Raw genomic sequence first — 15,980 nt, forward strand, 5'->3', positions numbered from 1 at the left:
GCTGCTGCTCGTGGACCAGTGGTGTAGGGACCGAGAGGTGGTCAATGCCACCTCGTGGTGAGTGGTCTAGTGGTCGTTCTGGTCCTGACGTTTATGGCCTCTGGCCTTTTATTATATAGGATTCACCAGCTGAAGGGCATTTGAATTCTTTCCAGTTTGGGGTTACTATTTATCTACAAGTGTTTTTTTATTTTATTATTTGTTTTTAAATCCTCACCAAGGATATGGTTTTTATTGATTTTTAAAGAGAGAAGAAAGGGGAGCATATTGCAGTGTAACAGATATTGCACATCATTTACTTTGCTCACAAATTGCCAATTTGGTCAGAACTTGGTGGAGACAACTCGGGTCTGCTCCACATGACTTCCGCTGGGGCAGCTTGCTGTCCGGGGTAACTCAGCAGCTGGGGGCTGGAGCCATCTGAAGACCCCTCACCCACCTGCCTGACATGGTCCCATTTTCTGCTTGTTGGCAGTGGGAGGGCAAGTCTGATCTAATTCTTCTGTCATTTTGAAATTTTTTACACAAAAAAATTTCGAGACACAAATAGCATTTCTTTGATAAAAATGTTCCAATTGTTTCAGTAACCTGTGCATTTTGAAAATCTTTATTTTAGCACAATATTTGAATTTGTGGGCAGAATTGCAGATCACTTTAAAGGTGAGTTTTTTGTTTTACCTCCGTAAGTATCCTATTTCTAAAAGCATTTACCTACCAAACAATGTAATGTTCTATGTCAATTACAGCTCCATAAGAAAATTAACCATTGGAAACATTTTTTAGTTCAGTGATTTACTAATCCATTTCTTCTGAGATCTCTTATAGAACTTGGCGAATTTGCTGTGTATACATATTTATTTTGCACAACTAATACCAATTTTGCATATATATATTTTTGTCTTGGATATGATTTCCTGGACAGAATATGTTTTTTTATTGTATTGCAATTCATACACACCCAAAAATATGCTACTTTTTTTTTTAAAGGAATTTGTAGGTGATTGTGAAGATACTTTGCAAGAAATAAAAAGTCTAATAGACAGGCTGTGTGAAAGAGACGAAAAAATTGAGAAAATCAGTATTTGGTTACAAGGGAATCTTCAAGAGTTGCGGTTCCTAGCCACTGTGGAAATTCCTGGTAAGGGGCACCTCAAGAGCTTTGGGTAACCAAGAACTTCCTGCTCGTTTACATAGCTGGTGGTATCAAGAAAGCCCTCCCCCAGATAAGCGTGCCTACTAGTAACTTAGTTATGGCCAACAACCCACCCCTAATCATGCCCCAGACATCCAGGTGAGCACCGATTCTCACCTGCGAGGTCGAACACGGCAGGGCCGGACAGTCTCCCTTCTACCTAAGAGAGTTTTCTCTGTAACGGAACCTCAACTTATTTCTGATGTTTTAAACTCTTATTTTGAACACTTCCCAAAGCAGTCTTTCCAAACTCTTTCACACATTTCCTTGTCTTCATAAACAGGAGATACTGAGCATCAGTTTACCTTTTCTTCCTGGTCTAGGGATGCCTTCTGGGGCTCTCGAGATGTGAATACATCCTATAGCGCAGGATTGGTCCCCTCAGGATCAAGCAGCCGGGTCTCCCCAGAACAGTGGCTCTCATCCTCCTGGCCCTTTAAATACAGTTCCTCATGTTGTGACCCAACCATAAAATTATTTTCGTTGCTACTTCATAACTGTAATGTTGCTACTGTTATGAATCCTAATGTAAATATCTGATATGCAGGATGGTCTTAGGCGACCCCTGTGAAAGGGTCATTCGACCGCCAAAGGGGTCGCGACCCACAGGTTGAGAACCGCTGCTCCAGAGGACTATCAGCTTCCTCTTTAATTCCTTCTCTAACTCAGAGCCCTGTCCAGGGCAGTGGAGCCAAGCCCTCACACAGGCGTGTCAGGGGGTCCCAGGCAGGGAGCGAAGGTTGGGGAGGAGGCAGGAGAATAGAGTGCAGGAGAGCGATAGAGTTGCGAAATGCAAAAAAAAAAAGTCATTCAGCAAGTATATGGATTTAGTAGAGGTCATTAAGGTTTAATTTTAAAGAGCATCTTCATTAGATAAGTACTTATAAAGGTGGGGTGTAGAAAGTAAAATGAAATATAATAAAAGTTAAGATGAGAAAAAGTGATGGGATTAAACACCGTTTCAATATTTGCTAAAAACCAGTGTTCTGAGGGTATTGCTGACAGGAGAAGGAATGCTTAGGCAGCCAATGAAGCGTTTTGTGGGAAAGCCCCTTCGTATCAGCCAGGAAGCTGTCTTGGTCTTCCTGCTGGTGCCTGGTGATACTTCTTAGGTCTGAGTGCTTCAAGGGTCCCTGGTGGGCCTTGCCTCACTTTGTATTTTCTTTGCAAGGCCAGGCCATCCCCAGCAACTGTGGATCAGGCGGAATTTGAGGAGCTAAATCATCTCTAAGTGTCAATTGCATTATTTTCTCGTGAGCGCATCTTCCATTTTTGTCTGAAGCCTAATGGAATCTTTGTGTTGGGGCGGATTTAAATAGACTGCATTGAAAAGCCGAGGCGTAGAACTTGGGACAGCAAGGCGGGCAGTCACCACCACTTGCATTTGGCAGAGATTCAGAGGCAGGGAGGGTAGTGGGCAAGGTTTACTGTGAAAGAGAGGAGCCTCCAGGTGCGCGGATGGAGGCTGTGGGCCTGGGGAAGCTGGCCGGCCAGCCTGACGCAGAGCCTCCTGGGGGAGCCTTCAGTGAGCGTATTTGCCTTCCTCTGGTTGGTCCTGCTGTTAAGTTCCATCCATGTTTCACTATCAACTCTAAACTGTATTCAACAAGTACTTATCAAATGTCTATTCTGTGCCAACTATTCTATCAGGCTGTGGGGTTACAATAGGGAATGAAAATAGGTCTAGTCCCTGCCCAGTGGAAATCAGTCAGGTCCAGAGGTCGGCAAACTTTAAAGGGCCAGACAATATTTTTGGCTTTGCCAGCCATGAAAGGTCTCCTACTCAACGACTTGACTCTGCCAGGGGAGCAGAATTGCCCCTCAGGTGTAGTTGGTCCGCCGCCGGTGTGGTGGGAGAATCGGGTATTGCACAGATGTATGTAAAATGTCAGTGTCATAAGTGTCCTGAAGAGGGGCCTAAGAACTTAAGAACCTAAGAGGGAGACTTGCCCTAGTTAGGGATCGGGAGACGTCTCTGAAGAACTGGAAATGGAGCTGTGATCTGAAGGAAGATCGCTGCCCCCTTAGCTCCACTGATTTTTGCTCCTGGAGCAGTGGCACCATGTGGGCTCACATTGCAGCTTTGTTTCTTACGTGCTATTTAGCCTCCCTGGTTGTAAACTGTAAGTGATAGCAGCAGTAAGAAAGCATTAGACCTTTATTAAGCACTTATCAGATCCCTGAAGCCTACCACCCTCCTGAGGTGATAAAGGTCAGCTTTGGTCCCGGGAATTACTTGGCCACCTCTGAGCCACCTGTAATCTAGCTTTGAAATGTTCTTGTTGAATGGCTTCTCTCACAGATGGGACTTCTAGACAAGTCTTTGGTCCCGGGAATTACCTGGCCACCTCTGAGCCACCTGTAATCTCCTAGCTTTGAATGGCTTCTCTCACAGATGGGACTTCTAGACAAGGCCTTGATCTCTTTCAGCTCAACAGCTCTCCCCTGCCCTCTTCTGGACACATCATGTCACTGCAGCTCAGCAGGTCCGGACCCTCTCCAGGAACACTGCACTAGCTTAATTAGCAGAGTGAGCACCTTTGAGTCTGGCACCAGAACAAATGCTGCCCGAGTTGAATGACACCCAGTATGAATGTCAGAGTGCACATACTGTGAGAACGAGACAAGAGACGATTAGAATCCCGGGGACTCCTCCTAATGAATGGCGATGGGGGAAGGTAAAGTGGGGTGTCGGAGTCTTTTTGGGTGTTGGGAATACACAGGGATGTCTTCCCAAAGGAGCAGCCCCGATCACCTGGCCAAGAACTGCAGCAGCATGGCTGAGTGGAGATCTGGGGTTCCAGATGGCAAGAGCTGGGGGTTAGCTTGTCAGAAAGTACCAGGCTTCATCCTGAAATCTAAGATCGTTACTTTTTGCCTTAATATTCTTTCTTGTAAACAAGTAAATAAGTTAATTTGTAGTGTATACCTAAACCAAATAGCAACTGAATATGGATTTTTTAAAGCATTAAAAAGAATGTTTTAAAATTCCAAAAGTCCTTGAATTGTACTATAATTTTGAATGCAGATAAATAATCTGTATACTAACCAAATATTTTAACTTGATGTCTGCTCTGTAGAGACTTTTCAGGTCAAGAGATATTTTAAAATAAAGATCAAATATCATATAATTATTTTTTTGTTATTGTGATGGACATGAACTTGATACAATTATCTGTATTTTGATCATTTAATAATGGAAAAGAGCGCAGATATAATCTAGCAGAATCAAAATTTCAGTAAGAAATAATTTAAAAAATCATTTGCCTAAAAATTGTGAAAAGGTCTCTTGGAAAAATTAAAATCTGAACTAGGAAGAGAGTTTAGACAATGATTCTCAAACATTAGAAGCACCTGGAGAAGGTTTTACACTCTTTGGCCCATACCCCAGACCAATTCACCATGAGTCTCTGGGGCTGGGACCCAGGCATGTTTTTAGAAAGTCTCTCCAGCTGGTTCCAATGTGCAGTCAAGTCTTGCAAACCAGTGGTTTTAGGCAAATAGGTAACAAGGTAACAAATGGATACACTGACCCAAATCAGAAAATATTTTGACTTTAAATAACCTATCCAGCACTGGTTAGCACAGTTATTACTATAGCAGTGAGTTGTAATATACTACAAGGACCTACGTCAAGACAAAGTTGAGCTAGACAAGGGTAGTTTGGGTATATTTCTTAATAACCACGTTTTAACAAGCTAATTACTAACATTAGCAGCCACAGGTGCTATGAATTATTCCTCTTGTTCTTCACAGCGCAAATTAAAAATGCAGATATGTATTAAGTATTCCTGAAAGTCTTTGCCTTTGAGTTGTAATCATAATTACCTGCATGATTTCTCGTTTTGCATACACTTTTCTGCTAGAATAGAACATCAGAGAAGATGCCTTAAGATGGCTCCAAATGTGGTGGGAAAAGAACAGTCCTGGTCATCGGATACATGACCCCCCAGGCCTCCCCCTTTCCAACTGTGCAGTTGCCCAACGGAGGGATTCTTTGGGCAACTTAGAATTTTAATGGATACTAATAACCACCCAAACCTGTCTGAAATACATAGAGAATTTTTACAATTTTATTTTTATTCCTACAGAAAAGACGACCAAACAGACACGTACCAAAAAAGTCCGTTTTCCATTGGCTGCACGTATTGTGAAAAAAATAGTAACGAAGAAAAAATAACAAAATAATTCCAAGGATACAACTGCTGTGAATTCAAAAGGCATAAACAAAACTACAGAGAAAGTGAGTGCACCTTCTTTCACAATTTGCAACTGTCAATGAAAGTCTTAAAGTTTGAGATTTAACAAACTTGGGTAACCCCCACCAATAGCAGAATCAGTAAATAAAAATCTTATTTCCATGATTACAACCATAAGTCTATTCAGAGTATAAAAATCGACAAGCAGCATACCATCAACAACTACAGTAAAACTGTTCCTATGCTGTAGAGATTCTGCATTTTGTTAAATCTAAGAAGCCATCAATTGTGTGGTGCAGCCTAATTCAGAGATGTCCCAATGTGGAGAGAAATGTGTCCCAGGATCAAAAAAATGTGGCATGTGTATGCATCCTTAAAAAATAATATATAAGCCCCAGCTGGCTGGCGCAGTTGGTTGGAGCATCATCCCATACACCAAAAGGATGCAGATTCGATCGGTCAGGGCACGTTCCTAAGTTGCCAGTTCAATCTCTGCACAGCCGATTGATGTTTCTCTCTCTTCCCTCCTCTGTCTAAAATCAAATTTTTTAAATAAGATGTAAGAGGAAGGAAATATGTGAGCACATGTATTTATTCACGTGGGAAAAAGACATTAATCTCACTACCTAATATTTTTAATTTCCACAATTAGTGTGGCAAATACAAATGTCAGAACATTTGAGACTTTTTGTCAGGTTTTTCATTACTGTTTTTCTTTACAGAAACAGGAATAACATGAAGATATTTTCAACCAAACTACCTATAAACAGAAAACCTGTTATACAAATTATGCTCTATTTTTGATGAAAATACTATATTGGTGAAAATAAACAGAAAACAAAAAAACAACATACTTTACATTTCCATGCTTGCTATCAGACCCCACAGGTATGTGTCTTTATAATTCATTACACTTGAAAGCCAGGTTGAAACACATCAGGCAAGTACAATCGTGCCAAAGCTAAGAATTCCATATTATACTTATTATTTAATAAAAACAGAAGCATGTTTTTGCTCTAAACAATAACCAACTTGTTGCAAGAGATAGTATTCCTGTCATATAATAGTGTGCTATAAGCGGGGATAGTGTATTATACTATGTAAGAGAGTATTATAGTGTTTGTATTTTCTAAGTCTAACCATAAAGTCTTAGGTCAAAAACAAAATCAAACAAACCAACCAAAAACATTTCAACATATTGACAATCTCATTCCCATGTATGACAGAAGAGAACTAATACATTTTTAATTTCTTTACTTTTTTATTAAGAATACTTCTTAGGGGTTTTGGCATGTTATATTCAGTGTCCATTGGCTCCTTCTGAGAGTATCCGTGAAGGTTCAGTAAACTTTGCTGTGAACAAGTAAAAAAGGGCTGGCGTGGGTACCAGGGCCAAAAGGGGTAAGTCTTGCTCGAGTTTATCCACTCTGGAGATGGAGATGATCCCGTAAGCATGAAGTAGCCAGTGGCTGAAGAGAACGATGAGTCTTTTCTTCCTGACTAGAAGATCATAGCAGTTCTGTATCATTTTATAAAAGGAAGAAGAGAGAAACAGATAATCACTTATATTTTGATTTAAATGTATTATTTAAAAGTCATAACCTCAATCACAGACTTTGAGCTAAAGGGACCTGAGAGCACTTGCTAGCCTCTACACTTGCCGAGGAGCAGGGTGAGGCTTCCTGGCTGAGGTCACGTAAGTCCTGAGGCAGCACAGGACCGGAGTCAATGCGGGAAGCACTAGGGCTGCTTCTGAAGGAATGAGCTGGAAGGGGAACGCCACGTGACGTGCCTTCCTCCTGCCCTGCAGCTGCGTCTACAGGTGAGAAACGGCGCACACACCAGCTTCCCTAACCTCCAGCTCTCCTGGGGCCTGCTGCCTGGACCGGTAGAAGGGAGCAGAAATGACACGGGACCTACTCTGGTTTCTTTTTATTCTTGAACACAGCTCTATAATATGCAGAAATGGGAAGGCCCAAATTATTATTAAAGTAATAGCTGAATGTGCTAATAAACATACTGAAATGGAATGTGCAATATTCCATTACTAACTTTCTCTTACTAAATGGCTCTTTAACTTGCCTAAAGCTAGACTTATAGACTGTCTTCCTGATCCAGGTCTCTCTCTCGGATTTATGGGTGGAGTCCTAATTGAAGTACATGAACATTTTATATAGGAGAGATTCCCAGGGGCAGGGATACAAATAAGTTTCAAGCTAACATAACTACTATCTATAGTAGTTATGGATAATAAACAAATTCACAAACTTCATTTTATTCAAATATTTCCCTAGCATTGAAAAACATGCTAAAACTAATTTGCTTATCTTCTTTAATTATACATATTTCGACAATGATTAAAGATTATAAAGGGGAAATGGAAACAATTGAATAATCAACATCAAAATATTCTGTCTGTTCCTCTACTAGATTATTCTTCCTGTCAGTCATTCTCTCTCACCTTTTCACTAATGAACTGAAAGAGAGGCATCAACAGCAAGCATTCCAAAATAGTTAACAACTTACTTTCTCTGGATCAAGCTTTTGATTAAATTAAATGTACTTTAATCTCTGGATTAAATTAAAATATAATATCCCTGGGTTAAGGTTAAGAATTATGAGAAGGCACATGTCTTATCATGTGTGGTGGGCAGCAAAGACAGTGCATGGGCACTAGGTTAGCAAGCTCGGGTGAAATAGTACTAAGCCACTGACATGCTATTCCTTCAGAGTTCAGCCTCAAAATAAGGAGTCCTTTCTAACAGTGACCTTCCACAGAAATACTGAAAAGTTAGAAGCACAAATGGGTATCTCAAAACAGAAACAGTATCAGAAGTAATGTTACTGTTAGTGTTAAATAGTATAGATATTAGAGGACAACTGTAAACATCCATAATCAAGAAAATAAAATTGGAGACAAAATATAGAAAGGTGGAGAATGTACAGTATAATTACTGATGACAGTGTTGCCATTGTAAAATATACTGTAAAATTAGTTCTATATATCATAAAGCATTTTTATGTTTCCCTCAAAATGGTGTTGTTTTCAACATTTCATAATAAATATTTTCTGAGTAAATTATGTGATTTTTTTCTCCAACATGCTAGATAGTTGAGCCTGACTACTTCACTAATTTCCCAAGCAAATACAGTCTAGTATACAACCTTTCATAAGCTACGTAATGACATCAACTAGCCAAAGATTACTAAAACAATCAGTTGTGCTATGTCATATCATATGTTTTATACTGATATTCAATTGTCAAACCCATAAAAAAAAACTCTAACAAAGGAAAACATTTTTCCTACCTCTATTTCAGAGGCCGACATGTACACAGCCAGAGTAACCAAAGATAACACCAATATAATGTATGGGAAGGCGTAATCTGAAAAACAAACATTGGCATTATGTTGAAAATTAAGCAAATTTTTGAAATAAACCATCAAAAAATTTCAAAAGTTTAATTCTCCCCATAATTGAAAACTTTCTCAATCAGTCCTGTGAGAGACGGAAGCCTCGGTGCCCTGAGGCAGGAGTCAGCAAAGGCTCTCTGTAAAGGGCCAGACAGTAAATGTTTTTGGCTCTGCAGTGTATAAAAGATGGTATCTAACATCCATATAAAAGATGGTATCTAACATCCTTGTCAATGTCAAAATCCCAGTCAATGTCACATATTCAAATAAGTACCACACTATGTCCCCTCAGCTACTTACAGCTTTCCTACTAATATGTGAACCCTTTAACACCAACTTTTTCTTATTCTTCCTTTGCATAACAATTTAGTCTAAATGGTTGCTGAATAAATGAATGAATGGCTATCCTATATAATAAAAGGGTAATATGCAAATCGACCAAATGGCCGGTTGCTATGATGTATACTGACCACCAGGGGGCAGACGCTCAACGCAGGAGCTGCCCCCTGGCGGTCAGTGTGCTCCCACAGGGGGAGTGCTGCTCAGCCAGAAGCCGGGCTCATGGATGGCGAGCGCAGCGGCAGGAGGCTCTCCCGCCTCTGCAGCAGTCAGACATTCCCCGAGGGCTCCCGGACTGTGAGAGGGTGCAGGCTGGGCTGAGGGCCCTCCCCCTTCCCCCAAGTGCACGAATTTCGTGCATCAGGCCTCTAGTATTAAAATAAAGAATATACTGAAGATTATTTTACTGTATCTGAAAGGTTTTCATTAAGAAACTTAGAAATCTAAAATCTAACTTGATAAATAGTATACATTACCAAGAGTAATTTCCATATATTATATGCAAAAACCAGTTTTTGTTTTCTAATTTATACTTGGGTTTTAAAAATCTTTCTGTTTAGGTTATAAACTTCAAATACAAAATATTCTCTAAATAAAAATCAGTTTTGGTTAGCTGCCACTGATTTCCTGAGAATTTCTATTTCATTCCAAAAAAAATCATGATTTAAAAAAAAAATAAGGCTTATTATATGTTTTAGCAAAAATATATACTGTAGTTTATTTTCAAGAATTAAAAAATTCCATTTTAAAGAAAAAGCTACAAAATTATACTCAGAGAAGACATTGTTGATCACATATAATAAATATATAGCTATTTACCCAAGAAACTTACATAAAAGGCCTCCACCAACTGCCTGAAGCACGGTTAAAATGGGGAAGAAGTAAAGTGCAGCGTAAATACTTTTAAATCGATCCGACTTCCCTAACCCACAGGCAATCTTCTTTACCAGCAGAGGTCGGAGCAGCATCATTAACACCAAGCAGAACGCATAGTAGATGAATACAATGGTGTAGCTGTAAAATAAATAAGGAATTACATGATCAAAAATACTTTTAAAATACTTTATCATTGATCATTTTTAAATCAAAGGTCCTATAAAAGGTTAAAAAAGCATATTACGTCTACCCATTGAATATTCACATTGGTGGACGGTTTCCCAAAAGGACCCTCATACCATTACTGAAAAGTGCATGCTGGTCCCTTCCCAGAGGCAGTTTGGAAATGTGTATCCAAAATCCTAAAAAAATGTTTATATCCTTTGATCCAGCAATTTTACTTGCAGAAATTTTCAAAGGGAAATAATCAGGGATTCACAAAAATAACTTTATGAACAAGGTTTTTATTGGATCATATAATAAAGAAAATTAAGGAACAAAATAAATATTCAACAACAGATAACTGGTTAAATGTTATGTGAAATAGTATGTAGCCATTATTTCATTAATTGAAGCTGATGGTACAGCTCTATTAAATCAGGGGATTTTATCAGTCCTTTATATATAAATTTTAGCTATAAATACATGTAGAGAGAGATAGGACTTAAAGCTGGGCAGGTGGAAAAGATTTTCATATCTTTACATCTGGATCTTATTTTTTGAAAATTACCTTTTTACATATGTGCATGTGTGTTTTGACACTTAGTACTATTAGAACTTTCTCAAAAAGGACTATTTTACCGAGCATATTATGTAATGAACACTTGCTATGACTGGAACATAAATACCAGACTCTTCTACTATACCTTTACCAAAAAGAACACATCAAATGAACACCAACCATTTACAGAAATTCTAAAAATAATGTAGTCTGGAATGATATTATATAGAATGTTATGAATTTGATATTTTTAAAACAAATATTTTGATGGAAATTACATTTATTTGGAAAAACAGGGGAAAAAAAGAACATTAACCCAAACCCTCTAATAATAATTTCAGCTACTGTTGGGTGCTTCCCATACGTGAAGCACTGCACAGTATCTGATCTGTATGGATTTATTTAATCCTCAAAATTACCTTACGAGGGATCATCATTCCCATTTTCCCAATGTGAGTTACAAGAGGCTCCTAACATGCTTGAGTTAACAGGTCAACTGGCAGACCCAGGATTCAAACTCAAGCCTGCTTTCAGCTCCAAAGCCCATACTCTTTCCCATATGTCAGATATTGCTTCTCTGCTGTGTATCAAAAAGGTGTTCCTTATAAATCCCTTTCTAAGAAACACAGATGGCTTATTTTGTGTTTACACATACTTCAACGCCAACGCAAAAACACTTTCACTTCTATTATACTAAGCTGTATTTCTATTTTCTCCTATCAGACGATGTATTCCTTAAGAGAAGAAAATCATTTCTGTATATTTCCCCCAGGGCCTAGATGCCATTTTACGATGCTCAAAGCCTATGGAAATGAATTAAATCTCTAATTGTCATTTTTCAAGACATGATCTTAAGTCTAGATAAACACTTACAGTGGGTAGACAGCTTCGTGAGTACAGTGCACGGTGGTGACGTAATCTGGACTTGGGTTGTAAAGCATCGTGTACCAATCAGAAAGCATCAGTACTCGGCATGAACGGATATAAAGAACACCGACTGGATCACTCACAAGTAAGGTGATGATAGCGGCCATGCTGCATTCAAATAATGCGGTGATGTGCTGGAAAAGTGCACTGGAACTAGCAAAACAAAAGAAGCACCATTACCCAAAACTTAGTGCAAAATGGCTTTTCATAAAACCTGGATATGATTCAAGATATGGTTTCGGTAAAGAAATTTTAACTATTGACTCCTGAAACAAAATATCTTCTTAACGGGTAAGAAAAGTGAAACATACATGAAAACCACTTGAGAAGAGTTTAACCTTGTTTACTAAAAAGGGATTATACCGTGCCAGTATCACCTAAATGTGCAGAAGAGCAGAAATTAGATCTACCCTTATCTTTAGTGCCTCGCCAAATTGCTATTAAAATGTTCTTAGTTATTTATGCATCATTTTAAAATTATCTTAAATATAAAAAGTACACAAAAATTATACCTAATATATTAGTTATAGAGTATAATAAATACTGTAAGCTCACCATCTAACTCAATAACTAGAACAATAACAACTTATATCTACCTGTTTCTCCCCATTCCACACACCTGTCTCTACCCTAGAGTTAACCTTTCTATTAAATTGTCTTTTATCACTTTTTCTTTTTAAAAATATTTTTTAAATTTATTTTTAGAGAGAGGAAGGGAGAGGGAGAAAGAAATATTGATGTGAGAGCGAAACATGCCTCCTGCACGCCCCCTACTAGGGATCAAGTCCACAACCTGGGCATATGCTCTGACCGGGAATGGAATCAGCAACCTTTCGGTGCACTGGACGAAGCCCAACCACCTGAGCCACACAGACCAGGGCCAGCACTTTTTCTGAAGTTTTTATTCCCGTTGTACTTATGCTTCAAAACTACTCTCGCTCCTCCGGGGCATAAGACTAAGCCTGACGACTCTCACACCCACTCAATGTGGATCTCATTTCCTCGAAGCTGAGCACAACCGCTGACAAGCTACACATTTCATACCTCCATGCCATTGCTCAAGCTCTTTCCTCTGCCTAAAATGGTCTTTTTTTTTTCTTTCCCCAAGTCTTTCAGATCCTACCAGGCACAATTTATCTCTTCCTTTCTTCATGATTCCAGAGCATTTTGTTTACAGTGCTTTTACACACGTTTGTTTATATAGTTTTAAGACTGACTTATATTACATTCAGTTATATATACATTTGTTTTCTCTAAAAGATTATGACTATAAACCATGTCAGTGATTTGTGTAGTTCCTCCTCTGATCTTATGAACATAAAACACAGTGCTTAATAGATGCTTATGGAGATAATGTGCTAGCATGAGTTTTCATAACTAGGTTGCAGCTATAGCATTTTAACTACATTATACTAGATTACTAGTAGTAAATTAAATCACAAAGTATTAGTTCTAGAATAAAGCAATTCTTTGTAAAAAAAAATAAAGATGATAATTTTAAAATGTTTTCAATTTCTTCAACAAAAAAGAAAGACATATAAAAAAAAAAGTTCCCTCAAGCTCATTTAAAGTAAAACAGACAAAGGATACTTCCCTCAATACATATTGAGGCATGCCCTATCATTAATTTTTCTTGCTATAATCAAGAGTAATCAGAATATAAAACCAAAACAGGCTTACCACTTTTAAAACAAACAACAGAAGTATAATTATTTGATTCTGACTAATAATTATTCCAGCATCAGTGCATCCAGTTACATTCATAGGAAGTGCTAACCTCTTTTTCCCCGAGTACCATTCAATGAAGAACCAATGCAAAACAAGAGGAAGCATAGCCATGAATCCAAGATAGAGCCAGTCATAGAGCTCTGGAGACTCTGTGCAAGGCTGGCAGTACTTCTGTGCGTTTGTTCTCTGTCCTCTGGGACACACCTACAACATATAAAAATAATATTTTATGTACAGATATTACTTTAGAACATTAGCACCCCCAAAAATCTTTCTATAAAATGTCCCATTTCTGTTTAAACATCTATTTACATGTGCATCCTTCAGATATAAAAAAGAGAAAGCGTAAGTAAAACAAAAAGAAATCTACACTGTATTTGCCTATATCTGTATGAAACCAACTGTAAAAGGAGTCCTTTTACTAAGTTACTAAAATAGTTGACTAATATTAAATGACAAACTTAGCTATTAACATCGTATAAAAATAATTGCAAACAAGTGTTCTGGAATTGTAATGTTAACTGACTTGCATATCCAAGTCACTGTACTGTATCATTAATAAAAAGTAATTTAAAATTACTCTAAAATTATAAAATGTTCTTAAAAACACAGTAACTGTGACTGTAAAGAAAGATGTATTATAAACAATCAATATGACAACACAAAGATTTTATTAATGCCTACATAGTCTTTTAGAAATTAATGAGTAGACTGAAGAAAAAAGATATACTACATGTGAAAATATTTCAAAAGCAAAAAGATTTTACAAATGAACATACAAACATTAAGACTTACCCCACATTCTCCATACAGTTCAGTTGAGCCATTTTTAAATAATAGGGTCTTCCCACAGTAAAGTCCGAGGCATGCTGGTTGAATATCGACAGCTTTTTAAAAACAAATGCCAGTACAGTAACATCTTTTGTGATTATAAACAAATAATGCAATAATAGTTGCAGCGCTTGGCAGAAATATCTCAGTACATTTTCAAATAAAATAATCATATGTACCGTGGCAAAAGTCTTGTGCATTTATTTTAAAAATTAAATTTCTCCTTTACACTGTGACACGACACTGCACAAAGCTGTACTGGAACCTTGTTGTTAATACTGTTTCTCGTGATGAACATCCTCAGTCCTCTACCTGCGGGTCAGGAGGTATCCCTGGAACTCAAAGCCTAACCTGGCCCGTCTCCAGTAGCTCCAGCCAGCACTCCCCTTGATTAGGTGGTCTAGCCTTCTGATGGTTTTCTAATAAGAGGATTGGTAGAGGATCACTACTTTTTATTTTGCTCAGTCAGGACATTAAGTGCATGTGCACAAACACACACACACTATCTACTATCACCTTCTTTCATAACAGGACACATTTTAATACCAGAAAAGCGGAAAGAACATAATTTCAGAATAAAGGGCGGGCCTTTAGAGTAAATAAATTCACCTTTATAAAAGGCTTACTTACATTGTCCTAACTTTTGTCAAGGACAGCTGACAACTTCATCAAGGCTGTCACGGGTCCTCTGACCAATACTTGGAACCACTGCCTGAATCAACCCCCTGATCTTGGAGGCTCAGGGAAATTAAAAGCAGCTGTTCTTTACAAAACCACTCAGGGCCCACAGACTGTCTTTGACCTCATCAACAGGTAGAGGTTATTGAAGGAGGGCTTTTTTTTTCATCAGGGACATTTCCCTTCCTTCATTGATTCACTCATTCAACGAACATGCATTAAATGTCAGATTCCACTGGTCAGAGACAACTAAAGATCCAGAGGGACATGGCAGTCCCTGCCTTCACGGAACCTTTAGCCTCGTGTGGAATAATTCCAAAACAACTGTGGTCAAATGCAAATTAGAAAATCATGCATTTTATAATTATGATGAACAATCATTTTCCAAACTCTTCATGAATTCACAATCTAGAGACTGTCTGGTCCACAATGCCCGTTCTCCTTTCAAATTTGAATAGACTTCTGATTTTTTTCTCCTGTTGCAGTTGAGAAAAAAAAAAGCAACAGAAATAACACTAAAATGCCTCAAGTCTAATAGTTTCACTTTTATCAAATCTTTGAGTTTGTTTCTTTTTTAAATTCCCGGGCTTCTTTGACGCTTATTTTTAAACCAATTGTAATCACAATGATCTAAGCTAATGCATGGAAATGAATTGATTTTTTGAGAAGCCCCGGGTTAAAGAATTGGAAGTTTTTCTACACAGGCTTTGCCTATAGTAGATGCTTAATAAATCTATTTGAATGTAAGTCAAGTTTCTCAAACCCCAAGTCCTGAAAACGAGCACCAGCTTATCATCGGCCAAACCAACCCTGACTCCCAGCGTCCGATCACTTTCCTTACACTCCCTGCAGCTAGCACTCTGACTTGGTGTTTTGCAATCTCTGTGACGGGCCCCCTGCACTCACGATTGATGCTGAAGCGGAGACAACAGCTATGCGGCCATCAGCCTCTGCTCCCGCGCCCTAAGCTGTGAAGTCCAGGACTGACGCGGAGACTGAAGGAACGCTCCGACCGCAGCCACGGAGGCCTCTAGCCCATCCCTCCCCGCGCGCAGCGGCCTCCCCTCAGCATCCG

At 38.6% G+C, this 15,980-nt stretch overlaps 2 protein-coding genes across 5 annotated transcripts in view; one reads left to right on the forward strand and one right to left on the reverse strand.

The window, feature by feature from the left end:
* Positions 1–6,236, forward strand: part of CCDC175 (coiled-coil domain containing 175) — an 85,155-nt gene extending 78,919 nt beyond the window's left edge. The window contains exons 18-20 of the mRNA XM_014545955.1: positions 585–660; positions 988–1,138; positions 5,284–6,236. Of these exons, the coding sequence (XP_014401441.1) occupies positions 585–660; positions 988–1,138; positions 5,284–5,372 (316 nt within the window). The 3' untranslated portion in view covers positions 5,373–6,236. The remainder of the gene's footprint in view (positions 1–584; positions 661–987; positions 1,139–5,283) is intronic.
* A 392-nt stretch (positions 6,237–6,628) lies between these two features.
* The window catches only part of JKAMP (JNK1/MAPK8-associated membrane protein), a 9,642-nt gene continuing 290 nt past the window's right edge, over positions 6,629–15,980 (reverse strand). Inside the window, exons 2-7 of one of the 4 annotated variants that reach the window (XM_005874061.2) lie at positions 14,192–14,265; positions 13,446–13,600; positions 11,615–11,821; positions 9,977–10,158; positions 8,701–8,777; positions 6,629–6,910 (exon numbers count right to left, since the gene is read on the reverse strand). In XM_005874061.2, coding sequence (XP_005874123.1) covers positions 6,692–6,910; positions 8,701–8,777; positions 9,977–10,158; positions 11,615–11,821; positions 13,446–13,600; positions 14,192–14,265 — 914 coding nt within the window. In that variant the 3' untranslated portion in view covers positions 6,629–6,691. Of the gene's footprint in view, positions 6,911–8,700; positions 8,778–9,976; positions 10,159–11,614; positions 11,822–13,445; positions 13,601–14,191; positions 14,316–15,980 lie in introns of all 4 variants that reach the window. The other 3 variants (XM_005874060.2, XM_014545945.1, XM_014545946.1) reach the window with 3 other exon arrangements.

Source organism: Myotis brandtii, unplaced genomic scaffold (genome assembly GCF_000412655.1).
Source record: "Myotis brandtii unplaced genomic scaffold, ASM41265v1 scaffold423, whole genome shotgun sequence".
NCBI lineage: Eukaryota > Metazoa > Chordata > Mammalia > Chiroptera > Vespertilionidae > Myotis > Myotis brandtii.